We start from the raw sequence: 15,864 nt of genomic DNA on the forward strand, positions 1-15,864 counted from the left end.
CACAGGGGTGGATCCAACACATAGGGTGTGAGTCAACGTACAGGAATGAAGGCCAACACACAGGCGGAAGTACAGAGGGAGTAGTCAACACATAGGATGGGGAGTCACGGCCACAGAGAGCACACAGTGGATCCCACACACAGGTGGAGCCAACGCACACAGACAGTGGAGCCACACAGGAATGGATCACGCACAGGAGTGAGCCAACACAGGGAGGAGCCACACACAGGAGCACACACACAGGAGTGGATCCAACACATGGAGTGGAGCCACACACAGTGGATGGAGCCAATCCACAGAGGCCACACACACAGTGGATCCAACACACAGTGGAGCCACACACACAGCTGAGTGAGCCACACACACATGTGGAGGAGCCACACATGGACTGACCACACAACCACACACAGGACCCACAGGAACACACACATGTGAGGAAACACACACATACAGGTGGCCACACACAGTCAACACACAGGATGAGCCAACACACAGGGGTGGAATGGAATGGAACAATACACGGGGATGGAAGGCCCAACATGGAGCCAACACATAGTGGACCCAACACACATGGCCACAGACACAGTGGATGGAGCCAACACATGGAGGAAGTCAACACATGGGAGGGAACACACACAGGTGGAGCCCACACATGGATGGATGGAGTACACAGACATAGTGGCCACACATAGATGAAAGCCAACACACAGGTGGATGACATATAGGGAGGAAAAACACACATAGTGGATTCAACACACAGGCTGGAATCACACAGTAGAGTCAACACACATAGGGGTGGACTTACACATAGGTGGAGCCAACAATATAGGGAGGGACAACGGAAGCAAACACAATGGTGGTACACACATAGGTGGACACATAGTGCCACACACAATGAAGGAAACAATATAGGTGGAGCTGCCAAATACAGAGGGGGAGGAAATGGATGGAGTCAACCCATAGAGGAGGAAATAATATGGACCAACAGGTGGACACATGGAGGGCCACCATGAAATGGAAAAGACACACATTGGGACAACAGGTGGAGGAGCCACACATAGTGGACACAGGAATGGAACACACATGGAGTTAAATACAGGTGGAAAGCCAACATAGTGGAGCCAACACACAGTGGAAATGGAACAATAATGGATGGGGGCACACATGGAAGACAGCACACATAGGGGTGGAATGGAATGGAAATAATGACGGAATCAACACATGGAGGAAAACACATATATGGAGAAGGACACGGAGGAGGAAACACAAAGATAGGGAGTGGACACATGGAGAAATAGAGGAGGACATGGACACACACAGGAGACCACACATAGTGGATGGAGCACACACACATAGAGGAGGAAATAATACATAAGTGGATGAACATATAGAATAATGAAGGGATGGAAATAGTGGAGACACACATGGAGGAATAATGTGGAATGGAAATAAATGGGTGGAGATAGGAGGAGCCACACATAGTGGAAGAAAAATGGAAGAATATATGGAGCCGAAGAGGGGAGGAAATACACAGTGGACCAACACATAGTGGAGCCAACACACAGTGGACCAACACACATGGAACACACACACAATGGCCATCAACATACTGGAGGAGCCATACACACACACATGGACCCACACAAGGAATGGGCACACACATAGCCACACACAGTGGAGCCAACACAGTGGAAACAACACAAAGGAATGGGAGTCAACACACAGGTGGAGCCAACACACAGGTGGGTGGAATACACAGAGAGGAGCCACACAGTGGGTGGACACGACCAGCAGGAGTGAGCCACACACACAGGAGTGGACAACACACAGAGTGGACACACACAAGGGACTGAGCCACCCCACAGAGTAGCCACACACAGTGGATTCAACACATGGAATGGACACATACATGGAGCCGGAATAGACACACATGGAGATACACAGTGGCCAACATGGATGGAGTGAGGAAACACAGGGATGTGGAGCCAACCACAGAGGGAGAGAAGCCAACACATAGTGGAGCCGACCCAGTGGAGGAGCCACACACAGGGATGTGGAGCAACACAGGAGTGGAGCCACACATGAGGGGTGGAGCCACACATAGGGATGGGAGTCACAGTGGAGCCACAAGAGGATGGGAGCCAACACAGGGATGGAGTCAATGGACAGGGACATAGTGGACCACAGGACAGATGGATGGAGCCGGCCATATGTACAGGAGGAAATCCCACACATAGGATGGGAGTCAACACAGCAGAGTGAGGAAAGCCACACATGGACGGAGCCGACACCATAGAGATGGGAGCCAATACATAGAGGAGAGGAGTCCATACAGGGGACACAGGAGAACACAGAGTGGAGGACACCACAGCAGAGTGGAGTCATCACATATCCATGGATGGGAGTCAATACATAGGGGAGGAGTCAATACACAGGGAAGGCTTCAATACATAGGGGAGGAGTCAATGTACAGGGAAGGAGTCAATACATAGGGGAGGAGTCAATACAGAGGGGTAGGAGTCAATGTACAGGGATGGGAGTCAATACACATAGAGCGGAGTCAATACATAGGGGATGAGTCAATACATAGGGGAGGAATCAATGTACAGGGGTGGGAGTCATTACACAAGGATGGGAGTCAATACCTAGAGATGGGAGTTGATACATTCGTGGGAGTTAATACTTGATCATGAGTCGTCTGAAGACTTGACTGTTTTTGTGTGGGCAGACCAGGTGCTGTTGACCATGTGCAAAACCATAAATTCAGACAGACTAGAGTTTGGGTCTTACTTGATTTAGGTTGACATCTCGACTTGAATTGTTTTGAAAGCTGGTCCAAGTAGGCAGTAGGTAAACTGATGAACAGAATTTAATGGTTCATCGAAATACTATATTCCATATCACTAGCTGCAATAGAGCTAGATTGTTAGTGGAGATAATAGTCTTGAAGGTATCATCTTAAATTTCTTGCCCCATTTGCATTTGTTGAAATAGATTCACCTTCAGTTGCCTATTTTTTTTCCCCCGCCGCAACACGGAACGGGGGGACTATGTATTCAGAGGCGTCTGTATGTGTTTACGTATGTCCTGATTCTTGTTAACACGATATCTCATGAACTGTTGTTCCCAATATCTTCATATTTGGTGATAGCCTACATTTTGGGATTACCCAGTCACCAGTCGGTATTGGTGACCTTGACCTTATTTTCAAGGTCACAGGACACTTTGACCACGTTGACCACTTTTCAAACACCTGTTAACGCAATATCTCATGAACTGTTGTAACCAATGTCTTCAAATTTGTGACAGCCTACATTCGGTGATTACACAGACACCAGTCAATTTTGGTAACCTTGACCTTATTTTCAAGGTCACCATGACACTTTGACCACTTTTCAAACTTATAAACGCCGATATCTCATAAAACATTGTACCCAATGTCTTCAATGTCGACAGCCTACATTGGGGGATTATGCAAATACCAGACATTTCAGGCATCTTGTAGGTAACCAAATAATACAAACTAGTAAATATGGTATAAATATTCCATTCTTCTTTAGCGGCAGGGACATTGCCCTATTAGTGGCAAACACTTGTTATTTGCTTGAACTATTTCATCAGTTTAACAAAGAGAGTCACATTTTGTTCCCAGTATAGTCCATTTCAAAACTCCATATGTAGATGGTTTAGTTTTAATTTCCACTGTACAACAATGGGAGTCAATACAAGGTGATACGAGTCAACTCATAGGGGTTGAGGTCAGTATACAAGTGTCGGGTCAGTATTTGCCGAGTGTATCAATTTTTCTGAAAAGCCAGTGTAGGCCTACTGTACCACTGTGACATGTGCTTACTGCACAAATGATAAATGTGTGGTAGTTTAGGATATTTCGGGTAAAGTTTGAGTTCTATTTTGGGGTTGGGTTAATATAACATGGGTTATTAGTGTGTTCTCGGCTATGCTGATTACATAGCCACAACACACCCGGCAGGTTGTGCCTGGCATGTGCAGCACATGCACTGCCTGCCTTTAGCCCTATAAAGGGAGTAGCTTCACAGCACTCCTTGTCTTTGGTCCACTGGTTCCACAGAGGTGAGGACATTTATTTTAGTTGCTTGAGTCCTGGTAATCCAGACCAAGTATATAGGCTTTTTGGTTACATAGGAAATTAAGATATTTATTTGTTTTGGACATAGGCTCTGAAATCAGAGCCATGTCTCGTTAGGGTTTGGGGTTAAGTTAGACTGTTAGGAGTAGATTAGGTTAGGTTAGGTATTTAGGTTAGGATAGGTTTAGGTTTTTGTTAATAAATTATTGAGTTTCTCTTGTCCCTTTGTTATGTTTTTACCAGCAATGAGGCCTGATTCATAGAGCCTATTTGAAGTTGGCTGCTTTACCATCACCACATAAAAAAAGTACACAACGCAAGGTCCTAAACCCTATTATAGCCAACTTCAACTGTCACTGGGCAGGGAAGCCTATTACAAATGCCTACTGTAGATCCAAAATATGCCTACCAGTACTGTAACTGTGGTATATTTGCAAAGAAGTCTTAGGGGAGGTAACTCTTACAGTTGATTGTCAACATGTAGGCCCTTAGTTTTGTGTGGTGGTATGACACTGACATTGAGGCAGTTGTAAGGCAGTGTATAGATTGTCAACATGTAGGCCCTTAGTTTTGTGTGGTGGTTTAACACTGACATTGAGGCAGTTGTAAGGCAGTGTATAGATTGTCAACAAGTAGGCCCTTAGTTTTGTGTGGTGGTTTAACACTGACATTGAGCCCTTAGCAGTTGTAAGGCAGTGTATAGATTGTCAACAAGTAGGCCCTTAGTTTTGTGTGGTGGTTTAACACTGACATTGACACTGTAACATTGTCAACAAGTAGGCAGTGGTGACACTGAGGCAGTTGTAAGGCAGCGTATAGATTGTCAACAAGTAGGCCCTTAGTTTTGTGGTGGTGGTATGACACTGACAGTAAAGGCAGTATAGATTGTCAACACGTAGGCCCTTAGTTTTGTGTGGTGGTTTAACACTGACATTGAGGCAGTTGTAAGGCAGTGTATAGATTGTCAACAAGTAGGCCCTTAGTTTTGTGTGGTGGTATGACACTGACATTGAGGCAGTTGTAAGGCAGTGTATAGATTGTCAACAAGTAGGCCCTTAGTTTTGTGTGGTGGTTTAACACTGACATTGAGGCAGTTGTAAGGCAGTGTATAGATTGTCAACAAGTAGGCCCTTAGTTTTGTGTGTAAGGTGGTGGTATGACACTGACATTGAGGCAGTTGTAAGGCAGTGTATAGATTGTCAACAAGTAGGCCCTTAGTTTTGTGTGGTGGTTTAACACTGACATTGAGGCAGTTGTAAGGCAGTGTATAGATTGTCAACAAGTAGGCCCTTAGTTTTGTGTGGTGGTTTAACACTGACATTGAGACAGTTGTAAGACAGTGTATAGATTGTCGACACGTCAGAAACATGCCATCTGTGACGCCACTTATGCCATGGGCCAGAGTTGAAGTTCATGTGGATTTTGCTACAAAGGACAATCAGGACTACTTAGTTGAAGTAGATTCCTATTCAAAGTTATACTGATGAGAAGTTACGTTGATGAGAAGTTACGTTGATGAGAAGTTACGTTGATGAGAAGTTACGTTGATGAGAAGTTACGTTGATGAGAAGTTACGTTGATGAGAAGTTGGGTTGATGAGAAGTTATGTTGATGAGAAGTTGGGTTGATGAGAAGTTGGGTTGATGAGAAGTTGCGTTGATGAGAAGTTACGTTGATGAGAAGTTACGTTGATGAGAAGTTAGGTTGATGAGAAGTTGGGTTGATGAGAAGTTGGGTTGATGAGAAGTTGGGTTGATGAGAGTTAGCTGTTGATGAGAAGTTGGGTTGATGAAGTTGGAAGTTGATGAGAAGTTGGGTTGATGAGAAGTTGCGCTGATGAGAAGTTGTGTTGATGAGAAGTTGCTCTGATGAGAAGTTGTGCTGATGAGAAGTTGTGCTGATGAGAAGTAGGTTGATGAGAAGTTGGGTTGATGAGAAGTTGGGCTGATGAGAAGTTGTGCTGATGAGAAGTTGGGTTGATGAGAAGTTGTGCTGATGAGAAGTTGGGTTGATGAGAAGTTGGGTTGATGAGAAGTTGCTCTGATGAGAAGTTGGGTTGATGAGAAGTTGTGCTGATGAGAAGTTGCGTTGATGAGAAGTTGAATTGATGAGAAGTTGGGTTGATGAGAAGCTGGGTTGATGAGAAGTTGGGTTGATGAGAAGTTGCCTGATGAGAAGTTGAACTGATGAGAAGTTGAACTGATGAGAAGTTGGGTTGATGAGAAGTTGGGTTGATGAGAAGTTGGGTTGATGAGAAGTTGCTCTGATGAGAAGTTGTGCTGATGAGAAGCCAGCTGATGAGAAGCCAGCTGATGAGAAGCCAGCTGATGAGAAGCTGAACTGATGAGAAGTTGGGTTGATGAGAAGTTGGGTTGATGAGAAGTTGGGCTGATGAGAAGTTGCTCTGATGAGAAGTTGGGTTGATGAGAAGCTGGGCTGATGAAGTTGCCATTGATGAGAAGTTGGGCTGATGAGAAGTTGGGCTGATGAGAAGCTGGCTGAAGAGAAGTTGCCTGATGAGAAGTTGCTCTGATGAGAAGTTGCTCTGATGAGAAGTTGTGCTGATGAGAAGTTGCTCTGATGAGAAGTTGCTCTGATGAGAAGTTGGGCTGATGAGAAGTTGAATTGAATGATGAGAAGTTGGGCTGATGAGAAGCCATTGATGAGAAGTTGCTCTGATGAGAAGTTGGGTTGATGAGAAGTTGAATTGATGAGAAGTTGCCTGATGAGAAGTTGAATTGATGAGAAGTTGAACTGATGAGAAGTTGAATTGATGAGAAGTTGAATTGATGAGAAGTTAGGTTGATGAGAAGTTGGGCTGATGAGAAGTTGTGCTGATGAGAAGTTGGGTTGATGAAGTTGAACTGATGAGAAGTTGGGTTCATGAGAAGTTGGGTTGATGAAGTTGCTCTGATGAGAAGCTGTGCTGATGAGAAGTTGGGTTGATGAGAAGTTGAATTGATGAGAAGCTGAATTGATGAGAAGCTGGGTTGATGAGAAGTTGGGTTGATGAGAAGTTGCTCTGATGAGAAGTTGACGCTGATGAGAAGTTGAATTGATGAGAAGTTGAACTGATGAGAAGTTGGGTTGATGAGAAGCCAGCTGATGAGAAGTTGGGTTGATGAGAAGCTGAACTGATGAGAAGAAGGTCCATGAGAAGTTGGGTTGATGAGAAGCTGAACTGATGAGAAGTTGGGTTCATGAGAAGTTGGGTTGATGAGAAGCTGAATTGATGAGAAGTTGCTTGATGAGAAGTTGAACTGATGAGAAGTTGGGTTCATGAGAAGTTGAACTGGTGAGAAGTTGAACTGATGAGAAGTTGCCCTGATGAGAAGTTGAATTGATGAGAAGTTGAATTGATGAGAAGTTGAACTGATGAGAAGTTGGGCTGATGAGAAGTTGGGCTGATGAGAAGTTGGGTTGATGAGAAGTTGGGTTGATGAGAAGTTGAATCTGATGAGAAGTTGGGTTCCATGAGAAGTTGGGTTGATGAGAAGTTGCTCTGATGAGAAGCTGATGAAGTTGTGCTGATGAGAAGTTGGGTTGATGAGAAGTTGAATTGATGAGAAGTTGAATTGATGAGAAGTTGGGTTGATGAGAAGTTGGGTTGATGAGAAGTTGAATTGATGAGAAGCTGAATTGATGAGAAGTTGGGTTGATGAGAAGTTGCTCTGATGAGAAGTTGAATTGATGAGAAGTTGAATTGATGAGAAGTTGGGTTGAGAAGTTGAACTGATGAGAAGTTGGGTTGATGAGAAGTTGGGTTGATGAGAAGTTGCTTGATGAGAAGTTGTGCTGATGAGAAGTTGTGCTGATGAGAAGTTGGGCTACTGATGAGAAGTTGGGCTGATGAGAAGTTAAGGTTGATGAGAAGTTGCTGATGAGAAGTTGCTCTGATGAGAAGTTGGGTTGATGAGAAGTTGGGTTGATGAGAAGTTGGGTTGATGAGAAGTTGAACTGATGAGAAGTTGAATTGATGAGAAGTTGAACTGATGAGAAGTTGAGTTGATGAGAAGTTGAGTTGATGAGAAGTTGGGTTGATGAGAAGTTGAACTGATGAGAAGTTGGGTTGATGAGAAGTTGAATTGATGAGAAGTTGGTTTGATGAGAAGTTGACGCTCATGAGAAGTTGGGTTGATGAGAAGTTGAACTGATGAGAAGTTGCTCTGATGAGAAGTTGGGTTGATGAGAAGTTGTGTTGATGAGAAGTTGGGTTGATGAGAAGTTACGTTGATGAGAAGTTGCGCTGATGAGAAGTTGCTCTGATGAGAAGTTGAATTGATGAGAAGTTGAGCTGATGAGAAGTTGCGAGATTGATGAGAAGTTGAATTGATGAGAAGTTGAACTGATAGAAGTTGGGGTTGATGAGAAGTTGGGTTGATGAGAAGTTGAATTGATGAGAAGTTGGGTTGATGAGAAGTTGGGTTGATGAGAAGTTGCTCTGATGAGAAGTTGAATTGATGAGAAGTTGCGCTGATGAGAAGTTGTGTTGATGAGAAGTTACGCTGATGAGAAGTTGGGTTGATGAGAAGTTGGGTTGATGAGAAGTTGCTCTGATGAGAAGTTGTGCTGATGAGAAGTTGTGCTGATGAGAAGTTGTGCTGATGAGAAGTTGCGCTGATGAGAAGTTGCGCTGATGAGAAGTTGGGTTGATGAGAAGTTGAGTTGATGAGAAGTTGCTCTGATGAGAAGTTGGGTTGATGAGAAGTTGTGCTGATGAGAAGTTGCGTTGATGAGAAGTTGAATTGATGAGAAGTTGAATTGATGAGAAGTTGAGTTGATGAGAAGTTGAGTTGATGAGAAGTTGGGTTGATGAGAAGTTGAATCTGATGAGAAGTTGGGTTGATGAGAAGTTGAATTGATGAGAAGTTGAACTGATGAGAAGAAGCTCATGAGAAGTTGGGTTGATGAGAAGTTGAATTGATGAGAAGTTGCTCTGATGAGAAGTTGGGTTCATGAGAAGTTGGGTTGATGAGAAGTTGGGTTGATGAGAAGTTACGTTGATGAGAAGTTGCTCTGATGAAGTTGCTCTGATGAGAAGTTGAATTGATGAGAAGTTGAATTGATGAGAAGTTGAATTGATGAGAAGTTGCGCTCATGAGAAGTTATGCTGATGATTTTTGCTCTGATGTTTGCGTTGATGATATTTTGGGCTGATGAGAAGTTTTGCTGGTGAGAAGTTGCTAATGAGAAATGAGGTGAGATGAAATTGGGTTTTAACGTCGTTCTTGAGAATATTTTCGTTCATATGACGCGTCGCATGTATGTGTGTATGTGTAATGCGGCTGTGTACTAGCCCAGACTGAAGCTGGTTTTATAGTGCTAGCCCACTGATCCATGAGATACCATGCTAGCCCACTGAGACACCATGCCCACTGAGATACCATGCTGGCGTCGGTCAAGTGATGAGAAGTTCAGTTGATGAGAAGTTGGGTTGATGAGAAGTTGTGCTGATGAGAAGTTGCTCTGATGAGAACTACATCTGCAGAAGCAACAATTAATGTACTTAGAGATTTGTTCAGCAGATGACTGTTCCAAAAACCATTGGCACATGCCATTATGTCCAGGGTGGCATTGTAACCAGGGTGGCATTATATCCAGGGTGGCATTATAACCAGGGTGGCATTATAACCAGGGTGCACTGTATTTTAAAATCACACTCGGATCTATAATTCCAGTCTTACTGGGATTAGTAATTACCTCCATTAAAGCCTGTTTACCTCTTAGTGCCAGGTCATTAACACAATTTCTCATTTTAAAAGTTGAAGAAACTATCACACCCAAATATTTTTAAGTATTAACTGTTGTTATTGGCAGCATTCAAAAAACACTCGCTAGGGGACTTCCACTTTTGAAAAGAACATTATTTTTCTTACTTAAAATAATTTTCAAGCCCAATTATTGAGAGAAATTATATAAAATATTACATTGATTTTGTAACCCAGGAATTGTATCAAACAGAAGGTCATCTGCAAACATAAGTAATAAAATTTCTAAAGTCAGGAAATTTTTGTATACCATATTCACCATATTTTGATAATTCATCTGAGACCACTGATATTCAGAATTGTGTCTCAAGTATCCATGGAAACATTGAGATACAGTTGCTGTTTGAATGAACATTTATTTCAATTATTTGATACAGTTTAAAAAGGAACAGGGTGGTATATCTATGATAAAGACTTCTCTTTCATGTGTTCAGCTCATCACAGGCATAAACATCACATGCCCCCAAGGGTATACATGGGAAAACGATAAACTGTCTTCGCCCTACACAGATTTGCATACTGTAATGAAACCTGAATAAATATATGTACCCATGTGATGCGACAGATACAACATTAGTCTTGTTGCTGTTGTGTGTTTCAGGACTGCTGTGCCACAAATCATACAAAAGAAGATGTACAACTTCCTTGGCCATGCCTTTGAGAGGTGGCCGCTGGACTCATCTTTCAGAATGGTGAGATAGTTGCTGTCATACGGTATAAAATATCACTTTCGAGATCAGTCACCATATGAAGGTGATGTAGTCAGTCACCATTCAAGTTGATGTAGGAAGTCACTTCACAACAGCTGTAGAGAGTATGTGTATACACAGTATTGTCTGTCATGTAGGTTCTGGAAACCTGGCTCAGCTATATCCAGCCATGGCGATATACAGATCCCAACCAGTACTACCAGAGTAAAGACTCCCACCGTCCTGACCCCACAGATTTGAGAGACAAAAAGGTGGATGAGAGATGGTGAGTGTTTCTCAAATAATCCTCCCCCATCTGCCTGACACCCACTTCCCAGATCCCTATCTTCCTGACACCCACTTCCCAGATCCCCATCTGCCTGACACCCACTTCCCAGATCCCTATCTGCCTGACACCCACTTCCCAGATCCCCATCTTCCTGACACCCACATCCAAGATCCCCATCTTCCTGACAACCACTTCCCAGATCCCCGCCTTCTCCTGGCACCTACTATCTTCCTGACAACCACTTCCCAGATCCCCATCTTCCTGACTCCCACTATCTTCTCCTGACAACCACTTCCCAGATCCCCATCTTCCTGACTCCCCACTATCTTCCTGACAACCACTTCCCCAGATCCCCCCGTCTTCCTGACAACCACTTCCCCAGATCCCCCGCCTTTCCTGACAACCACTTCCCAGATCCCCGGTCTTCCTGACACCCACTATCTTTCCTGACAACCACTTCCTTCCCAGCTCCTCATCTTCCTGACAACCACTTCCCAGATCCCCATCTTCCTGACAACCACTTCCCAGATCCCCGCCTTCCTGACAACCACTTCCCAGATCCCCGCCTTCCTGACAACCACTTCCCAGATCCCCGCCTTCCTGACACCCACTTCCCAGATCCCGCCTTCCTGACAAACCACTTCCCAGATCCCGCCTTCCTGACACCCACTATCTTCCTGACAACCACTTCCCCAGCTCCTCATCTTCCTCACAACCACTTCCCAGCTCCTCATCTTCCTCACAACCACCACTAGATCCCCCAGATAACCCTTCCCCAGATCCCATCTTCCTGACAACCACTTCCCAGATCCCCATCTTCCTGACAACCACTTCCGATCCCCCAGATCCCCATTCCCCGTCTTCCTGACAACCACTTCCCAGATCCCCGTCTTCCTGACAACCACTTCCCAGATCCCCATCTTCCTGACAACCACTTCCCAGATCCCTATCTGCCTGACACCCACTTCCCAGATCCCCATCTTCCTGACACCCACTTCCAAGATCCCCATCTGCCTGACAAGCACTTCCCACATCCCCCTCTTCCTGACAACCACTTCCCAGCTCCCCATCTGCCTGACAACCACTTCCCACATCCCCCTCTTCCTGACACCCACTTCCCAGATACCCATCTTCCTGACAACTGCTTTCCAGCTCCCCATCTTCCTGACAACCACTTCCCAGATCCCCGTCTTCCTGACACCCACTATCTTCCTGACAACCACTTCCCAGCTCCTCATCTTCCTGACAACCACTTCCCAGCTCCTCATCTTCCTGACAACCACTTCCCAGATCCATCTTCCTGACAACCACTTCCCAAATGCCCATCTGCCTGACAACCACTTCCCAGATCCCCATCTTCCTGACCTCATCTTGGTTGGAAGCCTGCACCGAGACACAATGCCCGAGCCCTTACCTTCTTATCCTGACCAAATCCTGGATTCCGTTTCACAAATCTCTCGTAAGCCTAAGATCTCGCAACTTTCCTCATAGCATTCGTACATCCTGTACTGTAGCAATGCCTTCCGACAGTTGTAGCACTACGAGGGCTTTGTGAAACGAGACCCTGGTCCGATACTGGCACCACCCACATTTCAGCTTATCTATTTCAGGTTTCAGTTTATCGAGGACAACTTGCTGTTCTACACTGTAATGTTCCAGCACTTTCTGCCGCGGGTGTTCCGCCTGGACCTGTCCTCCCCACAGTGTGCCTACATGCTCTACCGGGTTACCAAGGTAACACACATACACAATCACATTGTTGCATTGTCTGCTCTACAGTCCGTTTGAGACAAAATGATACCGATGAATTGCAATCTAACACAAAAACAAATCGACATAAAAGAATCAAACCAACGCGGACTGCAATGAAAACAACAAACCAACTCTAGAGAAAAATTGCATAATTTGTGTCACAAAAATGATTAGGTTGTTTAAGAAACTGCCATCATTTATTTGTGCGTTTTCCCAGTTTGATACAAGGGCGCATTGGCAACTAACGGAACAGTGTGTTTGAACATTTGAATCTCAGAATTTTATTCATGTTAGGATGAAAGTTGCTTAACAAACGATCATAGATTCAAATCGCTATTATTGGTTTGTATTACAAAGGGGTGAGCGCAGTAGTTGGAACACTGAAACAAATGCACGTGCAGTACGTGATGAGCGTTAACTTAGACCAACCCTACTTGTTATCGGTGTTTCATTTAATGTGCATACACCCTTGTAACACAAACTAATAATAACGATTTGAAACTATGATCGTTTGATAAACAACTTTTATCTTAAGTTTAATAAAATTCTGATATTTAAATGTTCAGCTGGCAAGGTAAAATTATGAGGATTCGCAATCTTAATTTCACTTTATTCGATTTACTTTCTTGTTTAAAGTGAAATTCATCAGTACGTTTTCATTGCAAACAGACTATAATCTTGCTACATTGTGTGTTGCAGGTTCTGTGTCTGCCCAGTCTTGCAGAGATGATCTTCAGAGGTAGGCAACTAAGCAATACTTTAGTAATGGTCTGTGACATCTCACTGCAAAACACTACAGGCTCTGTGACATCTCACTGCAGAACACTACAGGCTCTGTAACATCTCACTGCAGAACACTACAGGCTCTGTGACATCTCACTGCAGAACACTACAGGCTCTGTAACATCTCACTGCAGAACACTACCGGCTCTGTAACATCTCACTGCAGAACACTACCGGCTCTGTAACATCTCACTGCAGAACACCACAGGCTCTGTGACATCTCACTGCAGAACACTACAGGCTCTGTGACATCTCACTGCAGAACACTACAGGCTGTGTGCAGAACACACCGGCTCTGTAACATCTCACTACAGAACACTACAGGCTCTGTGACATCTCACTGCAGAACACTACAGGCTCTGTGACATCTCACTGCAGAACACTACAGGCTCTGTGACATCTCACTGCAGAACACTACAGGCTGTGTGACATCTCACTGCAGAACACTACAGGCTCTGTAACATCTCACTGCAGAACACTACAGGCTCTGTAACATCTCACTGCAGAACACTACAGGCTCTGTGACATCTCACTGCAGAACACCACAGGCTCTGTGACATCTCACTGCAGAACACACCACAGGCTCTGTGACATCTCACTGCAGAACACCACAGGCTCTGTGACATCTCACTGCAGAACACCACAGGCTCTGTGACATCTCACTGCAGAACACCACAGGCTCTGTGACATCTCACTGCAGAACACACAGGCTCTGTGACATCTCACATCTCACTGAACACCACAGGCTCTGTGACATCTCACTGCAGAACACCACAGGCTCTGTGACATCTCACTGCAGAACACCACAGGCTCTGTGACATCTCACTGCAGAACACCACAGGCTCTGTGACATCTCACTGCAGAACACCACAGGCTCTGTGACATCTCACTGCAGAACACCACAGGCTCTGTGACATCTCACTACAGAACACCACAGGCTCTGTGACATCTCACTGCAGAACACCACAGGCTCTGTGACATCTCACTGCAGAACACTACAGGCTGTGTGACATCTCACTGCAGAACACTACAGGCTCTGTGACATCTCACTGCAGAACACCACAGGCTCTGTGACATCTCACTGCAGAACACCACAGGCTGTGTGACATCTCACTGCAGAACACTACAGGCTGTGTGACATCTCACTGCAGAACACTACCGGCTCTGTAACATCTCACTGCAGAACACTACAGGCTCTGTAACATCTCACTGCAGAACACTACAGGCTCTGTAACATCTCACTGCAGAACACTACAGGCTCTGTGACATGCGTCTCATTTACAGCTAAGATAGTTCCCATTGTTTCTAACTTTTACACTGGACAAAATAAGGGATACTGGTATGTGTATGTTAATATTTTATCAATGTGTCAATGAATAAATACATCATTTTTCATAATTTCAAAATTATTTTTGTCCAGTAAACTAGCACAATTCATAAAGTATCCAGCAATTGATAGATTTATTAGACTGATATCTTAAACTAATGCTAACATTTTTAAACTTGTGGCATTTTTGCCTATCATACGAATCAGATTAGACAAATATACACAACACATAATTGACAATTGTGGTCATGGGACTCCACTGCAAAACCATTCCAAAATGAAAAATACACTGTTACAATTGCATCTTTGTTTTGCAGTCAGTGGCCATATAGCAAAGAAAACATTATTTGAGAGTTTAAGCATTTTTTGCACAAAGACAGTATCTAAGTTTCACATGCAGACAAAATACGTGAAATTTGATTGTTGTGTTGATTACTGTGTTACAGCTGAGAGTTGGTCATATCGTGCGACGCGCATGCCAATGTCAGATCTGGGAGCCAGCTACCTGTCCTCTGATCACCTGCCCCCTCACTTGCTGCCCTCGTTACCCCCACACCTGGCCGACCTTGAGGCTCCAGGCTTCCAGTATGTGCCACTGTTTGGGGAGAGGATGCGTGTCCAGGTGAGCAACATGTAGTGAAACCAGCTATGTGTTCATTAAACCGGCCATGTGTGTTAAACCAGCCATGTGTGTGTTAAACCAGCCATGTGTGTTAAACCAGCCATGTGTGTGTTAAACCAGCCATGTGTGTGTTAAACCAGCCATGTGTGCGTTAAACCAGCCATGTGTTATGTTGAACCAGCCATGTGTACATTAAACCGGCCATATGTGCATTAAACCAGCCATATGTGCATTAAACCAGCTATGTGTGTGTTAAACCAGCCATGTGAGTGTTAAACCAGCCATGTGTGCATTAAACCAGCCATGTGTGTGTTAAGCCAGCCATGTGTGTGTTAAACCAGCCATGTGTGTGTTGAACCAGCCATGTGTACATTAAACCGGCCATGAGTGTGTTAAACCAGCCATGAGTGTGTTAAACCAGCCATGTGTGCATTAAACCAGCCATGTGTGTGTTAAACCAGCCATGTGTGTTAAACCAGCCATGTGTGTGTTAAACCAGCCATGTGTACATTAAACCGGCCATATG

At 44.5% G+C, this 15,864-nt stretch overlaps 1 protein-coding gene across 2 annotated transcripts in view; it reads left to right on the top strand.

Moving 5' to 3' along the window:
* LOC124253750 (sphingomyelin phosphodiesterase 4-like) overlaps positions 1-15,864 on the top strand; it is a 74,286-nt gene that overhangs the window by 35,878 nt on the left and 22,544 nt on the right. For both annotated transcript variants that reach the window (XM_046687576.1, XM_046687577.1), the window contains 5 exons: positions 10,478-10,568; positions 10,724-10,851; positions 12,465-12,588; positions 13,306-13,345; positions 15,163-15,338. In XM_046687576.1, coding sequence (XP_046543532.1) covers positions 10,478-10,568; positions 10,724-10,851; positions 12,465-12,588; positions 13,306-13,345; positions 15,163-15,338 — 559 coding nt within the window. The remainder of the gene's footprint in view (positions 1-10,477; positions 10,569-10,723; positions 10,852-12,464; positions 12,589-13,305; positions 13,346-15,162; positions 15,339-15,864) is intronic.

This window comes from Haliotis rubra, unplaced genomic scaffold (assembly GCF_003918875.1).
Source record: "Haliotis rubra isolate DU_JTF1 unplaced genomic scaffold, ASM391887v1 Scf550, whole genome shotgun sequence".
NCBI classification, from domain to species: Eukaryota; Metazoa; Mollusca; class Gastropoda; order Lepetellida; family Haliotidae; genus Haliotis; species Haliotis rubra.